The sequence below is a fragment of the Helobdella robusta genome, assembly GCF_000326865.2.
Source record: "Helobdella robusta unplaced genomic scaffold HELROscaffold_12, whole genome shotgun sequence".
NCBI classification, from domain to species: Eukaryota; Metazoa; Annelida; class Clitellata; order Rhynchobdellida; family Glossiphoniidae; genus Helobdella; species Helobdella robusta.
In genome coordinates this window covers 2009861-2028794 of record NW_008703664.1, presented here as the reverse complement: position 1 = coordinate 2028794, position 18934 = coordinate 2009861, and the positions used below count along the sequence as shown (strand labels likewise).

The 18934-nt window shown below is 32.1% G+C and overlaps 1 protein-coding gene across 1 annotated transcript; it reads right to left on the bottom strand.

Annotated features, from left to right (window-relative positions):
• Nucleotides 1–3054: 3054 nt before the first annotated feature.
• Nucleotides 3055–15573, bottom strand: HELRODRAFT_135970 (hypothetical protein; the record flags this gene model as incomplete). Its single annotated transcript, XM_009013589.1, has 2 exons — nucleotides 3055–3162; nucleotides 15442–15573. Coding segments are annotated over 2 exons (240 nt in total), but the record flags the coding sequence as incomplete, so codon positions are not given.
• Nucleotides 15574–18934: the final 3361 nt, after the last annotated feature.

The following is an 18934-nucleotide window of genomic DNA, read 5'->3' as shown; positions in this document are numbered from 1 at the left end:
TTGAATTTTAATAAACTAAACGTTCACCAAAAAACTTTAGTGAGAAAAATCGAAAAAACGAACTACAAACATATTAACGCCAAACATTCGGTAGAATTTATAGAATATTGTAAAAACATATATATATATATATATATATATATATATATATATATAATCTGGCTTACTTTAAATTATTTCATGATTTTGTTTCACCTCTATAATTTTTCAATTAATTTCACCTATAACTGGAAATCATTTGTTGCAACTCAATGAATGAAAACTTCCCGGAATCAGCTGGCGGACGATAACATGTTAAACATTGTTTGTATAAGCTCCATGTCCAACATTCACTTCTTCTCTTTGTTTGGTTCCACAAATCACCATTTTTTGATTTTGATATTACTCGATAAAAAAATGGAAAACTTACAATTTTCCTCAGCTCAATATCTCTTATTAACACTATTCAGAGTTTTGCCAAAAATTATCATCAGCATTATATTGTACTAGAAATATATTATAACATTATAACACTAAAAGAATTTTATTAATTTAATTATAATTTATATATATATATATATATATATATATATGTATGTATATTGTATTATATATACAAAACAAATACATTTTAATTTTTTAACTTTTATGTTTTTACAATATTGCGAGCGTGTGCTTTCATAATTGACAATCTTACAGATATATATATATATATATATATAACGTACATATATATATATATACATATAACGTATATTTCAATAACGAAATAAACTTGAAGGTGTAGAACAAAGAAGTATGACAGACACATGTTAAAGATGTGGTGTGGTGAATGTTTTTTGGTCTCATCATCATTTTAATTTCACGAACATCGTTGCATCTCTGGTTACCTTCTCATCCACAATTCGTCCCGTCTCATCTCTTGCTGGTTGGTTGGCATCTGTGTGATAGGTGGAGGAATAGAAAATGGTTTTTATACTTTTATTAACTTAAACCTAAATTACTTTGATAATCAAAAATGCTTAAAAATCACGAACTTTATGGTATAGCTGATTTTGATTTTATCATTATTAAAAAACCTACTGCTAGGTTGTCAGTCAGGTTTCATTACGTGATATATAAACCATAATAACATCGTAAAGTTCAGCCTCAATAAAATTTTAACAAATTCAAAATTTTCAATAAACCAATAAAAATATAGTTATTAATTTTAACTTCAAACAAAAATTGACAGACATGCACGAAAACTGAACTTTGATTCCGCATTTTTCATATTGAAATCGATCAATCACACAGTCAAATTTAATTCACTTTCCCAGTAACGGAGTTTTGAGTCATTAAGTCATTGGTCAGTGGTCAGCCCATGTGGTCTTCATTTGCTGAAGCATTTTGCTGCTTTCCTCAATGTAACTATTATTTGCTTTTTCTTTATGTCACCCATATTTTTACTCATTTTTCATATAAATATTACTTATATGATCATTGAAGTGAGCAAACAAATCGAACAAGTCAAAAGATCGTTGAAGATAAATGAACAATAAACCGTTTCCAACTAGCGACAATTACTTCTTTTTAATAATAAATTTGTGATATAGCAATCGTAAATCAATGCTCTCAATGCTAACGATGGAATTATGCATGGCATTTAGCTTATGACAAATCACAGGAAATGACTTCCTTATTTAAAGTTACATCTATCAAAGATTTTTGCTTCTATGGTTTCTAGGTATTTATAAATAAACTTGGTTGATATTTTCTATTTTTCAAATATCAATAAGCTGGAACAATTACAACAAAATTAATAAACTATATCATATATACATATATTTACTGAGTTAGAAAAATTGAAAATAACATAAACCACCATCAAATACCTTAAATTTTAGCTAACCATCGTTCAATACCATCTAACAAAACATTACAAGCAACCACCAATGGCACGATCGACCATTCAACTAAACAGCCAACTAACTAACCAACCACCTAACCAGCTAATAAAACATTTAACTAATCAATCGTTCAATCGACCACTCAACCATTTAACCAACTAACCAACCAGCCAATCAACTTTTAAAAGAACCTAAAACTGGTCATCTAGACTTAATCAATAATGCGATCAGTCGGTCAATCAAGCCGCAATTGATTAAACAATGATTCAACCAATCAACCGTTCAAACAACAAATTAACCTACCAATCAACCAGCCAGCCACTCAACCATTCAACCAGCCAACCAATCAACTTACCTATCACTTCATATAACCATCGGATTTTTGTGGTTGTTTGTGATGTTCAATACATTTTGTGGTCTTGTCAATGATTCACTTTAGATGCAAAAAAATTGTTTCAATTAAAATGTTTAAACTTCCATCAAAAAGTTTATTTATTATTAATTTATTCTTAATAGAAAAAGTGGAAATAATTTACTGATTTGGGGAACAAGCTTCATTTGTCGTGTAATTCAACCGAAGTTTTTTATGCGTCTGAGAACCTGAGTATATATCAAATTTCCATTTAAATTGAAAGAAATTTGTTTGAATGTATACAACTTGAAAAAATAAGAGATAACAATTGAACATTTCAGCAGTTTAAATGTTCAGGCGGTACTTCGGTTGGCTCAATTTATAAACAGATTTATAACAGAATGACAACATGTGGAGAGAACTAAAATGGTACGTGAAGTTCATCAGTCCAATGTCACATTTCCACAAATATTGGGCCCGCCGTCAACATTTCAACATTTTCAAAATCCAACAGGTCATAAACTAAATGAGAACTCATTTTATGGAGTGAGTAAAAAAGTTTCCTCTTTATGATATTGATGAGCATGAGCCTCAGAAACAACATGAAGAAGATGTTGAGCAAACTTCCTGAGTGACTTCTGGAAGCAGCAAAGATGGCGAAGCTGATCATCGATGAACTAAATAGAACACGATAAAACTCGACCAGAACAACAACAACAACAACCACAGCAACAGCCGCAGCAATAACAACAACTCACCGTTGTCAGATCCTGGATCGGAGAGAATGCCGTCCTGGTTCTCCCGTTTTAATTTCTTCTTCTTCGTGTGTGTAGCGTAGTTGTCCCTGGCAGACCAGCCGGGGTGTAGTTGCATATGCAGTTCCTTCTCCTTCTTCGCCATCTCGTAGTACTTCGCCTGCTCCGATCGCTCCAGCGCGTGCCACTGCAACAGCGTAACAATGTTTGTTATTTATTGGTAATAATTTTTATAATAAAATAAAATTATCATTGTCGTTATTATAATTATTATTGTTGTTATCATTATTATTGTTATTTATTAGTATTATTTTTATTAATATCTATTGTTTTTATTATTATTGACATTAATAGCTCACAGTACAGAAAGTGCCGAGAAGTTAATGGATCTGAATGATGCATGGTGCAAGTGGTCGAACATGCGGATGTCTCTCTAGACAAATGTAACGCATTTGGCACGAGGAAGAAAGATGGAGCATGCGAACGGTTTGCTCCAAGACTGACGATCGATGATGATGTGATTTTTGATGTAAAAATTGAAGGTAGTTTTGTTTACCTGGGCAAATCATACGGTTTTGAAATAAACGACAAAAAACCAAAAAGGCGATCGTTTAAAAACTGGCCAGTTTGATGGAAACCGCTTCGTCTCTTGGCATCACGCCGCAGCAAAAACTTCAGATTTTAGAAAGATTCATCCCCACTCAACTACAATATAAACTCGGTTGCTAAAATTTTTTTATTACATGAATTTCGTCCAACTTAAACAATTTGATAGTGGAGAAGGTCAGAGAGTGGTTGGCCAAGCTGATTAGCGGCTGTGTGTCCCAGATCCTCTCGCTACCAGCAAAGTTTGGTGGCAATAACATTACACTACTGAAAAATGTTGCTGAAAAAACAAGATTGAAAATGAGAAGTTATTTTAGAAATAGCACCAACGCGAAATTCAAATGTTTATTTTGCGAAACAACTTCGTCTTTCAACAAACCTGACAATTTGCTGGCTGACACAATTTCGTTAAAGCAGTCTCTCATTTTCCTTGATGAAGCGTGTTTGAAATCCTGTTACAACCACATTGTTAAATTGCAGTCTGCGGGAGTGGTGCTGAAAACACTCGTTAAAGTCATTACATCAGCACAAGTTAGGCTTTGGTCAAAGATAACGGATAACATAGCATGGGAACTACACAAATTTACAAGAATATATTTTGTTCAACAAATTCAAATTGTAAGTGGGACAAAACTGCCTCAATATTGTGTCCGTTATGCACAATTCGTCAGACGAATCAACATGTTATGTCAAACTGCAGTTTAACATCGGCCTTGACGAGAAACACAGATAGACACAATAAGCTTCTAGCCCTGATCATTAACGAACAAAAGCTTCACGCTCCAGCCGAGTCTTGCATATTTGCTGATTTGGTGGTAGCAAACGTTCGACCAATGTCTCATCTGTTCAACACGCTGCTACATCCAGACATTGCCATTCCGCACGGCAACCAAATAGAATCTGTAGAATTGACGGCATGCGGCAAAACAAACATGTTATCATCATAACAAACATGTCATCATCATAACAAACATGTCATCATCCAGACAATTCAAACGCCAAAATATGGAAATTTGCAGTCATATTTAAATAATGATTTTATGAAGTGTTCTATTATTCTTATTTTTTTTTGAAACATCGCCAATCGGTTTTTATAAAAATTTTAACTTATCACTCTTTAACATTTTGTGGACTCTATCTTTTGATAAAAAACTTATAAAATCAGCTCGTCAAACAAATTCTACCGTGATAGAAACAGCACACCATGATACATTTTAAATATGTTTTATTACACCAATGTATTTATCAATGATACTGAGCATGGGAGGATAGTACATTTCAATTACTATCGTTTTAACACTTTATTTTATAATTATTTAGACTCTCTTTAGACTCTCTTCATTCTATCTTTTTCACCTTATTTGATGTATGTTTCAGGAAAATAAAATATATTTCCATTATTATTACTATTGTTATTAACTTTTGTCACCATTTTTGCACAATGTTATTAATATTTGTCATTGTTAACATCACAATAGTTATTTTTAATACATCCTTTCCTTTTATTATTTATTTAACATATCAATTTTTTATAAATTTTATTCTAATTTATAGTATTAGAAGTAATTTTACTAACATTATTAATATGTATATTGTTGTTATTGTGGATATTGTTGGTTGTTATTGTGGTTATTGTTGTCATTGTGGATATTGTTGTCATTGTGGATTTTGTTGTTATTGTGGATATTGTTGTTAATGTGGATATTGTTGTTATTGTGGATATTGTTGTTATTGTGGATATTGTTGTTATTGTGGATATTGTTGTTAATGTGGATATTGTTGTTATTGTGGATATTGTTGTTATTGTGGATACTGTTGTTATTGTGGATATTGTTGTTATTGTGGATATTGTTGTTAATGTGGATATTGTTGTTATTGTGGATATTGTTGTTATTGTGGATACTGTTGTTATTGTGGATATTGTTGTTATTGTGGATATTGTTTTTATTGTGGATATTGTTTTTATTGTAGATATTGTTGTTATTACGGATATTGTTGTCATTGTGGATATTGTTGTTTCTATTATAATAATAAGTGCTTGCGAGTTATAATGAGACGGAGACAGACAAATTTAAAAGCATCCAAAGTAGTTCTTTGATGTTCGTCACGTCAGGCAAATAACGACATTGGGTCGTGTAAATATGTGAGCTTGTGTGTGTGTCTGTGTGTGTCTGTGTGTGTGTGTAGATGGGTTTGTGCGTGTGCGTGTTTGTGTGTGTGTGTGCGTGCGCGTATGTGTTTGTACGTGACAGTGTGATTTTTTATGTGTGTGCATTATGTCTTCGTGAAAGAATTTATATATATATATATATATAGTGATTGTTTAATACAACCTCAATATGCCATAATATTTATTTTCGTCTACGTATTGTTTATACGCTTTGTTCGGATGGCCATGCATTGTTTGTCGTTAGTTTTTGTATTTTCAAATGTTTTACAACAAAAATAACTAAAAAAAATGTAAGAACGATTTATATTTGCATGCAATTGCAGAAACATTTTTGCGTGTGAATTATGTTTGTTACTGCCCTATTTAATTTAAACGACTTTAAATGTTGATGCAACTGAAGTATTGTTTGGAGATTATCACACACTTTTATTTAGTTATTGATTTCATAAAAAAAATTCATTGATTTTCATCTGTGTATTTAGTTTTCTTATGTTCAAATTACATTGCCAATCAGAAACGCAAAGTTTAAATTTTCTCAAGTTAAAAAGTTTAAACTTGCTGAAGTTTATGAGCGGCTGATGATCAGAGAATTCTCGTTTCACAACACGTTGACCTTTCAGAAGCTTAACAAAAACTGAATTGACATTTTTTCATCATACTGGTATTATTTAACATGCGTGTAAAAATGTAAAATAAATTAAAATACAACCCGAACACAACTGAATACACTTGCCAACGATGTTTTTCATGTAACGACAACAATATGAACCAGCAAAAGATTAAACATGACGTGAACAATCATAAAAATATATTTTTCAGAATTGGTCAGAAGAGAAGTTATAGAGCAAGGAATCTGATAAGAAAAGCAGGACTCCGCACCGACGCATCAGACGCAGCAGAAACATTCCACTTCTCATAAAAACACGTATAATACATGCACGTACGCACATCCTCACATACGTGCATACTTTAATAATAACATTCAATAACACACAGTCATGAAATTCTGCATAAATATCTAGTCTAACAAATGTCATATCATCGCTTAACAATTACAATTACAATGATAGAAATACCTGTCTACTGGTATTAACTATAGAAATAAACTGACAGGCAAACACATAGGACCATCTCCACGAGCAAATTGTCACATACATGCTGATATATATTTTCAGAGAGACTCACGCAAACTCACGGACGCATCAACGCTAATATCATCTCTTACTATTATACAAAGAACAATCGCCACAAACAACATTTCCTAAACATCACATGTTATAATAAACATCAACAAATTCAATCCCCTATAGACATATTAAAGTAACCAACCACGTACACTAACTCTCACACAAACATTAATACATTCACATACACATTCACATAAACTAACATACAACCACTTGAACATTTGATCACACAGCCACACTGAGCGATACACAGCCACACTGAACGATACATGGACAAACACAGACATGCACACACGAACATACAACAATGTTAGATGGTGTGGTGCGTATGAATAATCTGTACACAAACATATTTTTTGGTTTGGTTTATAAATTCAAGCAATCGACATGTGAGTCATATATATGTTTGTATATATATATATATATATATATATATATATATATATATTTATTATTGCAGATATGTTTGTCATGTTTGTGCCTTCGTAAATACTATCCTAAACATAAACATGAACTTTCGAGCAAATGAATTTTCAAAGAATCGACACACTCAACACACACACACCACACACTACACACACACACCACACACACACTCAACACACACACCACACACACACAGACATAGGCATAAACACATACACATGACCACAAGCAGTTTGAGACACAGCAGAAAAAATGTAGGTTATCATTGCATGTCATTTAAACTGCATCACGAACAAAGAAGAACAGGTAGATGATGCTGCTGATGATAGAAAGAGGAGAGAGAGGAAGAGAGAGAGAGGAAGAGAGAAGATGCATTCAAGTCTCAACAATTCAATCACTAATTACTCCACCCACTCTATTCATCTTGTTCTTTTATATTGGGAGCGATTCATTTCACCATTGTTTTATTTTTTACAATGTTTATCAATTAATATTGATCAAATGTAAATGTATTCAAATGCTCCATTTTTAGTATTGTGGGCAGAAAAAGATGATAGGGCAAGGATGATAACATTGCTGATGATGTTGGTGATGATGACTGTGCCAGGATGACGATGATGTTGATGATGGTGATGACAGTGCGACGATGATGATGATGATGATGACATTAACGATGACAATCGTTTGGTTAACAAAACAATACTGTCAATAATAAAAGTATTCAACAATCGATCAGAAATATTCCAAGGAACTAAATTATCGGAAAATATAACAGAACAAAGAATACAAAGAATATAGAATAAATCAAAAATAATAATAATAATAATAATAATAATAAGAAGAAGAAGAAGAAGAAGAAGAAGAAGAAGAAGAAGGAGCGAACAATGGAAGGGATGAAAACAATGGAAGATGTATGCTAGAGGATACTGCCTGCCATCCAGCTACAGATAACGAGCTATTTATTGACTGAATTGTATCAAATACGAACAAGCGATTTAGGCGCGCTCACATGCACGCACGCATACACACACGCACACACACACGCGCGCACGCAATATTTATTTAGTTTCAGTGACAATTTCTCGGGATATAAAAATTTTATTGCATGTAAGCATATTGGCGGATTTATATTAAACGCCAGTATGTGCGTGTTTCGATTTCGTTTTGTGTATTTCTGAAACGTGTCTCTTTGTTTGTGTTTTGACATGTGTCTGCAATGCAAGCCGGTGAATGAATTTTAGACATTTGGGGAAAAATTTGCGTTTACACTGAATGCAATAAAAAAATATATCCTGCTTACATTAAACATTTTATCATTGTATAGAATGTAATGTTAACTCTGTTCGTGTTTGTTACTTAAATTAATGACAGAAACGTTAAACATAATTCAGCAAGAGAATGATGGCTACATAAAGAAATGTACGTGGAGTAGGCTTTGCATGAAAAACATTTGAGAATAAATAGTGCATGGATGGAGATAATTATGATGCTTGTGCTTGCCTGCATTATGTATGGGCTGATGGTCAGTTGTTTAATGAGTCGAATCCATTTTTTCCGATGCCCGTGTTAATGTAATCAGCATTCGTTCGCTCGTTCATAAATAAGTTAAAAACAATGGCGTTCATCATTGTGATCTTCCAGGAACATGTGTGATGTATTACCCTGCTGCCATTCATGGTGATGCTGCTCCAATAGATGGTGATGGTGATGATTATGAAAGCGATGGTGGCACTGAAAATGATGAAGAGCTTTCGCATTAATTTATTTATTACAAAAAATTCAGGCTTCCAACCGCAAAATAAAATTGCTGAAAAGTATCAATGCAAAATAACGCTATACTTTATACGAAGATTTTTAAGCTTGCCACATTCATCAATTCGCAGCTGTCTGAGTTTTATAGTATTGAAATATTTCAATTATTTAGGAGAAAAAAGTAAATAATAATAAAAAAATATTTTTTCATTCCTTTATTAATTTTTCTATCCATCATTTTTTCCGCGCTTTTCCTATTCATACGTTAAAAAAAGATAATTAGAAATGTGCTTAACACATCGTTATCTGTCGGTGCGTGCGGATGATTGCTGCGTTACCGGGCCTCTAGTTATCTTGCTCTGTTTGCTTGGTTCTTTGTGGCTCACAATTTCAACATTTTTAAAGTGTTGCAAGATGCTGTTCGGCTGTTGCGTAACAAATTATTTGACTATTTGAGGTTTCTATGGTGTTCGATTTGATGATATCATGCCACAAAAGGTTATTCTGTTCAATGAATTGTAATGTTTAGAGCTAATGATATTGTTGAATTAATATTAATACTTATTTGTTTCATTATACATGAAAATAAATCAAAAACATCATTCGAGCATACAGAGATGTAAAAATTTGATTCAATTTCTTTAAAAAGTTTTTACTAAGTAGTTTGCTATTTAAAAAATTTAATCGCTATGTAATATCGTCTGACGGTGTAAAATGACAACATTTGTTTACAAAACATTGCTTAAATAAAATATTGAAAACGAAAAAACATATGATAAAAATAATAATATGTTTGTCGATAAAAAGCAAAAATCGGTTTCAATGGAAAAGCAGAGAAAAGCAAAATCGCGAGCGACCACAAAAACAAAAATATCAGAAAAGCCTCTTAAAATATCATCAAACGAACAGAGAGCATTATTAAACCGATAACTGTCAACGTAGACAGCAATACAATTACATTTAGGCAGCACTGTACAATGTACGTGCACATTTTTATGTGTACATGTAAGTGTACGTCTAGTGTAGAGTACACATACATATTTTTATGTAATTACCATTTTTAGCATATGTACGTAGTTGTGCGTAAGTATGAATTTTTAGACTAACACATTCGTACGTATTTTTGTGTATATGCTGATACAATTACATGGACCCCTGTGAGCTGTAATTCCAATGATGATGATAAAAGTCAGAGATGTGTGCGTGTGGCAATATTTCATGCTGTCCTACATGAAAACATCTTTTGGTTTTTGCAAAATGTTTTGATGTTTTGAAGTATTTTTTATAAACGTGTTTTATTTGCAGCGTGAAATTCTTCTTCGAGAAAGTTTTAGATATCATTATGTAAAAGAGGTATGATTGTTTGATGTAGAGTGTTTACTGCTCGTTTGGCACAATTGTCAGCAACTTTATAAAAATTACCTATCATCATCACCTTCATTTTATTAACATATTTAATATCTCGTTTTTATTTTAATTGCAACATCAAGTTTCATTAACATCTTCCAACTGCATCATCATTTCAATGAAGGTCAATATGAACGTTCTATGTGCCATAATTTTGCTAAATATCAACCTAAGTTTAGGTTGACGTTATTAATGCTAATTTTTGTTGTTGTTGTTTATACAGTTGGAATTGTTATAATCAAAAATTTTAAAGTTGGTTTTTAAAATGGATGTTTATATCCTCCAATGATGTGGATGTGTTTTTGTTAAAGTTTTTGTTGTTGTTACTCTATTGTTATTCTGGTGTTATTGTTATTCATTGTTTGTTAATTCATTCTATTTGCCAAGTTTCAAACGTCAACTTAAGATTACTTAATGTGATAGAATCACACTGAAGCGAATGATTAAATAAATTATCAAATTAAGATTCTCCTCAAATAAAAAAATTTTATCAAAATTTGAACAACTAAAAGTCATATATTAAAAAAAAATAATTAAAAAAAAAAATCATCTTTTTCAAAAATAATTGGGAGATAGAAAAAGTTAAAAGAGGCATGAAAACATCTGAACAACCATTGACGAAAAAAACAAAAACAATCGAACAAGCAGCAGGTAGGCAGACAGACAAACAGACAGATAGACAGATAGAGAGGCAAGCAGGCAAGCACATTGTGTGCACTGCACACTGCACATGGAAGCAGCAAAAGCACACGAGACGAGTCTCTTTGATCTCGCAAGAAGCACTAATGATGATAAAACGCAGGAAGGAGAAGAAAATTGAACACGGTAAGACGATCAAAATGTACTTTTACATCTTGCTTTCTTTCAATGTCTCTGTGTCAATGTTTGTTTATTTTTCGTGTTTAACTTCTTGTTTACATGTCGTCTATTCTGAAAATATTGCAATTTTGTTTCAGTTTTGGAGAATTTGATTTGATAAAACTGTGTGCACGTATATTCGCTTTTGTTTTGATACACTATAACGTTTGAGCTATTTATATTCATCCAGTTGAAATTTTCTAGCTAGTATGTTATTCAATGGAAGAAAATTGTTTCAAAATTTTACTGAACCGTTTTAATTGTGTATGTTGGCTTTACGTATGATGTATGTTTGTATGTAGGCATGTAGGTTAAATGCCTACATATAATGTAGACACGTATGTTTGTGCTAATATGTTGATGACTCTGACTGTTGTATGTACCTTTATATGTGCATACTGTAGTCTGTATGTTTGTTTGGGTGTACATATTACTGTGCGTTTAAAACTTACATAAATTAAATTACAAAAACTAGCATCCATTCAATTTAAACAGCTGTTACAACATAAACTTTCAATATTGTCTAATAATTCGTAAACTTTACAACCACGAAAAATCGTAATTTTTTTCAACATCTGCTCTAGCAAAAACATCATCAGAATTAAACGAACACTTTAAACAACAACAACAAAACGTGATGAAGACATGAGATGCCTTTTGCTCATTCGTTCAGTTAGGTGAACTTCAATCGTGAAGAAACAATTTGAATTAGCAGAATACTTCTTGCGGCGTTCACCAATGTTTTAACATTTAAAACTGTGCCGATTAAAAAACAAAACCTTATTCCACAAAACATTTCAAACATTCAAAAATTTATTTAAGATGGAAACTCTCACAGTTAATTTCCTACAAGTAATTTTGACATTCCATGCCAATTCATTTTTTTTCCATTTCTGATGTGTCAAATTGATCAGTAATGATTTGATGAATATTAATAAAATGGCGATAATAATCACATAATAATAATAATAATTAATAATAATTATAATAATAATTATTATTATTATTATTATAGGACTGACGAAAATAACGCTGATGACGATTACAGCAACATAGTCTTTAGAAATAGAAGTAATAGTGATAGTGGTGGTGTAGCAGTGAGGATTAGGAAAAATAAAAATGGATTAAACCGAACTTAAAATTTAAGAAGACATATAATTAGAGGGTGCTGGTGTTAAAATGACGATGACGACTGTGATGACGATGATGACGATGACGACAAGAACATGATGAAAAGAATAGAAAAGACAAAAAAAAGGCGGAGGAGTGTAATATGTGACTGTGATCTGGTCAAAGAGAGTGACAATGATGAAACGATGATGTGGTAGTAATGGTGATATAAGCGGAGGTAAAAACAACCATTACGGTGTCAATCACTAGCAAAGACTCAAATTCTAAAAAAAAAAAAAAAAAAAACTTGCGCGCGCCCGCACGAGCACAGGTGTACGACGATTGAATGAGATATTCAAACACAAACCAATTATCGACATTTCAAACGTGAAGTCTGCCAGCCAGCATCATCCGGCCCCAGCGATCACTCAGCGATTGCAACAGTTTAATTACAAGGATGCTCCGACACGAATTCAATTCATCCATCATTATCAATGTACGCACGCTCACAACTTGTGCATCGTCGTCATCATCATTCTTGTTATCACTACCATCGTTCTCATCATCATCATTCTCTTCTTCTTCTCCTTCGTAATCACTCTCATAATTGTCATCATCACATCCATTATTTTTATATCGTCTTTGCAATTCCAAAAAAGTGACTAATTAGTTTCAGGACAACTTTTGACAAAACTTTTCAAAACATCAAAACATTAGGATAATAACATCTGCAGTTGATGTTTTTAAAAACAGAAAAAAATGAAATGAGATGATAGTTGTTAAAGATAACTTTCAACATAATTTTCTTCAACTGTAAAACCCACAGCTGTTAAATTAAAGTTCAATCAGAGATCAATTTGTCAAGTAGCCAACCGACCAAACTACAGTTCACTAAAACACGCTCTTAATAAGATAACTAAAAGACAGCAATTGTAACAAACACATTAACATAAAAGATACACCAACAACAACATTGGTAACAGCAACATTGATAACAACGACATTGATAGCAGCAAAACAGCAAGACTTCACAACAAACTCAGCGGCATCAAATTTCAAAAACTAGATTGAAAAAGAAAAAGAAAAAATATCTTGATGACTTATGATCAATTAAGACAATGTTGGTTGTCTTGGTAACTTAGCGATGACATCTGATGTTATGTCAGCCATCTTAAGGGGTAGTTGTATGTCTTGCAGGAAATTTTTGAACATCACGTAGCAAACATAACTCACCTCGCCATCAGATTCATCTCATTTCATATCCTCAAGTTATCACCATCATCTTCTTCTTCATTATATTTTTTCATCCATTTCATTATCATCATTCTCAAATCATCATTATCGTCATCGTCGTCATCATTATTATCTACGCGCGTGTTTATGTGTTTGCGCGTGTTCATTTTCATAATCATCATTAACATAATCATCATTAACATAATCATCATTAACATAATCATCATTGACATAATCATCATTGACATAATCGTCATTAACATAATCGTTATTAATAACTTCATTTTAAAAATTATCATCATTATAAATCAATCATTGTTACCGGCAACACCAGCATCATCTTCACAACTACAATTACAACATCGTCCTCATTGTCGTCGTAAAAAACAATTACATCAACGCTATCATCATCATTAACATCATCATCACCACCACCACCGTCATTATCATTATCATTAACAACATCATCATCATCATCATCATCATTCACCGTCATCGTCATCATCATTATCATTAACAAGATCATCATCATCGTCGTCCTTATTAACATCATCATCATTCTTATCATCAGTTTCATCATCATCCTCACTATCATCATCAGTGACGTCACCCAAAATAATCATTATCCGCAGAAGCATTTTGTCATCATCAACAACAATAACATTGTCATCATCATTATCGAAAGAAACGTCATCATCATTACCAAGAGGACCATCATCATTACCATCATCACAACAAAAACAGCCTTCATCGTTATGTTGTTAATTTAAATTTGACGTAAAACATAGACACGATTGTCGTTGTCGTGTCGGTGTTTTTGCAGTGTAGTTGTTGCGCGGCTGTGGTTTTGTAGTTGATGAATTTGTGCAGTAGTAGCTGTTGTAGTTGTTGAATTTGTGTAGTTGTATGGCTGTTGTTATGTGGTTTTGTGTTGAATTTGTGTAATAGTAGTTGTTGTGGTTGTTGTTGATGATGTTGTGGTTGTTGTCGCTGTTGTTGTTTTGTTGATGTTGCTGCTGTTAATGTTGTTTTGTTGTTGTTAGCGTTTTGTCAATGGCAAACGATATAATTGAATAAATTATGTTTGGTTTTCAAAATGCATTTATATTATACCGCAGATACCCTAATTTAATTGCTCAGATTCGTAAAAATTAATTAACACGAAGCTTTTGCCATGAATGAATTTTATATTATTTGTAATATTTACTTGTGCTTGCGATAATTATCAATTTTAAAAGTACTACTTTTGGCTTTTAGAAACTGATTTGATTAGAAATTTTTATGTAAAACTAATGTATTTATTTAATAAGTTTATTTGTTAATAAGTCTGATTTTAAATAGCAAAATATGCAACGAAACATCCTCACAGCCTGAATCAACAAAAAAAATTTGTTTTTACAACAACAACAACAACAACAAAATCATCAATATATCAACAACAACAACATTCCAACAACATGCCTACAACAACAACATATCAACAACAACAACATATCAGCACCAGCATATCAAAAACAAAAACAACAACAAAATCATCATCATCATCATCAACAACAACATATCAACAACAACAATATATCAACAGCAGCATATCAAAAACAACAACAACAACATCATCAACAACTACAACATCAACAACAACGTCAACAACAGCACCAACAACAACGACATCAACAACAACATGCCAACAACACACCAGCAACAACTAGAAACGAACCTTCCTGCCGAGAATCTGGTTGATGGCTGCAGACTCCTTCAGCGTGCATTCCTCAATGACCTTCTGCCTCATCTCCTTCATGAAGAGCATGAAAGCGTTCAGTGGCTTCTTTATGTACGTTCGTTTCTTATCCATGCTCATCAACTTTCCCCCGCTGCTGCCGCTGTGGTGGTGGTGGTGGGAGCTGCCGTTCATAGAAGATGTGGTCATCATGCTGTGGTGGGCTTGGTGGTGTGGGTGGTGCGGGTGGAAACCGTTCAGCCGATGTCTGCAAAGACGTTCAAGTTGAGAGTTACGTCATGTTTCGTGTTTGCATGCGTGGATGTTTTTAAGTGTTGTTTGTATGTTTGTTGGCGGTTGTACACTGGCTTTACATACTTTCATACGTTCATACTTTTGATGTGTTGTTTTTTAATTTATGGTTGTGGGCAAATTGTTGTCTGAAAGTGGAACACGATAGTAAAACATGACACAGTAAACAGGTAGTTGCAATGCTCATTTTTTTGGTACAAATCAAATAGGATTTAAAAAAAAAATTAATTTCCGAAATAATAAAAAAAAAATTTTTATTCATTAAATTTATCAAAAATTTGAATCCTTAAGTGTTTTTGATGTAAACTGAACGAAAATGAAAAATCTTTAAAAAACAAATTTGCAAAACTTTCTCTTGTCTGCGAAATAATGGCTCCATTTAAATTATATCAAAAGTAGACTAGGCCGTATGCTGCGTAAAAATTAATATTCATCAACGGAGGCAGCAAATGAAATTCAGAATGACATTCATTCAATACTTCAAAATGTTTACACAAACATACTGTATTGTAAGTGCAATCGTTTACAAATTTGTAAAAGCAACATTATCTTCTATTTTTTAAATCTGCAAGACTCGAGTGCGAATAATGTTAAGAACTTAATCTGCTACTCTGCAAACGGATGCATAAGATTAGAACCGCAATCACCTTTAAATGCTTCATACTCAAACAATAATTACTCCTTGTTTTTCATTACTTTAAGAACAAAAAACTTGCTGTCTTTCACTGAAATATTAAAAAAGTCGAAACGTGAAAAAATGAACCGACTGAAGAAAGCACTGAATGATGATGACGACGAAGATGACGACGACGATGATGATGACGATGATGACGATAATGATGATGATGAAAATGAAATTGTGAAACTTTTTTTATTCTTTTAAAAAAACCAACTCAAAATGCAGAGATTAGTACAACATGCAAGAGATAAAAACAGCAACAAAGACAATTAAATTAATAAGAAGGTTGACATTGTGAACTAACACCATCATGTTTCCTCTCGTTAACAACATGAAGCTGAAGCTCAGGTGCAGAGGAGCGTCTAAACAAATCCTACAACTGAAAATAATTTTCACCAAACATTCACTTGAAAAAAGGGCTTTTTGCTGTCAAACTTGTAAAGGCAATCTCATCTAGTAAAATGACACTAAGTCTTGTGAATGCTAATGTACAACACTGCACATGAAAAAAATGAGTATATTTAATTTAATTATATAAAAATTATAAATATTAAATAATGAATATTAAAAACTAAAATATTAAATAATGAATATTAATTAATATAATTCAGTCAATGTAATAATAATAATATTTAAACAGTATTTCATGCTTGGGTATGCCGAAACTTTTAATTAAATGAGATTCAAAATAATGTAATAGGCTTATAATTGTATTCAATAATTTTGCTAATAATTTTTCACACTTTATTAGATTAGTTTTTAATGAACTTTCTTGTGAAAATCCTAAAAACTTTAACTTCGCGTCAATGTGTGTTTTAAAATCTGTGATTTGTTGTCTGGATATTACATTTTTTACAGACCTGTCGTAATACTGAAGATCATCTTAATCTCGCCATTCCATCATCATCACAGTCATAAACAGATGCAACCGATGCAACAACCTTATACAATCCATCGACTATTTCCGTTCTAAGAAATAACATCAATGTCTCGTCTTCATAATGTAAAATTTTATTTTGCTTCATACAAACCAGCCATCCATTCATCCATCTATTCAGCTGAGTTACTCCGATAATGAGAAAAAAATTGGACTAGCAGTCAATTCGTGTTTCTCCGCTATATCTTCTTATTTATCTTTTACGCTACGCTGTCTTTTTGTTGCTTGCATACATGTATGTATGTTTGTGTATTCCAGTTTGATTGTGTTTGCACCCATGTATAATTAAAATTGTATGATTCATCACACGTTCCTACATTTATGAATTCATCAGGTATTTAATCGTACGTTTGAAAAGCTGGAGAACAATCTTTCATGTTGTAAAAGAGATGAACTGTTTTTTGTGATCATTTTTCTGTGGTGTTTTTATTAGTTGAATTTTGTTGCAACCAAAAATATTTTTAAGAAAGTGGTTTAAAATGATAATAATTAATTTGATAGGACCGTGCAATAATTTTACGATGACGTTGCTATGACGATATCCTAGTGGGGTCATCATTTTGATGATGATGAAGACGAGGATGATGATGATGACAACGATGATGATGAGGATGATGATGATGACGATGAAAATGATATTGTTGCGGTAAGATCATGATTACGTTGTGGATCGTGAAGATGATTAACTGATTAAATGATTCTGTCCTTACGATATGATGATGTAGCAAGATTATGAAAATGATAAAATGGTGATGCACTGATAATACGATGTGACGACTTAACATTGACGTGATGCTGGGAATGATAAATAATATATGATCCCAACAACCCTGAATAACTGATCTGTTATAGTTTTTTTACTACATGATTGCTACGTCATTTCGTGATATTTTACTTTACTAAAGCTCCATGAAATAGGTTTATTACATATGCAATAAATAATGAAAAATAGGGAATAAAACAATAGAAAAACGTTTACAAATTTAAACATAAAACAAACAACTGAAAAAGTCAAATTTTATTATTATTAAAACACAAACATACATTGTAAAACATCTTAGAATCTGTTTTTGTGTGGTGTTTTGTTTGTCTAGTGAGCAGACGATCCAAAGATCAGATTTAATATTTTCTTCATATTTGTTTATATGATAAACAAATTCACACTGTATCAAGCAGTGCTTGTAATGCTGTACTCACACTCATGTTGAAACGCGATCATCATCATCACCGGCTGTTCATCATCGTCGTTATCATCTCCTTCACCATCGTCATCTTCCTTAATATGTTTGTTAGTTTTTTAATACTTTTAATGTTTTCCTCGTCATCATCATCTTCGTCTAAAACATTTTCATTATTATCTTTCTAATCTTTTACAAATTAATTGCATTTATTTTTTTTCTTTTTAAAATGTTGCTAATTTTACAATTTTTCTTTGCACTGTTTGATTGTCCGCTTGTGATAATTAATTATTTCGTTTAATCTATCTCTTCAAAAATTATCAAAATTATTTTCATAACTTATTGTGATGTGAAAACATTCCACCAATAAAAAATCACAGTCTTAGA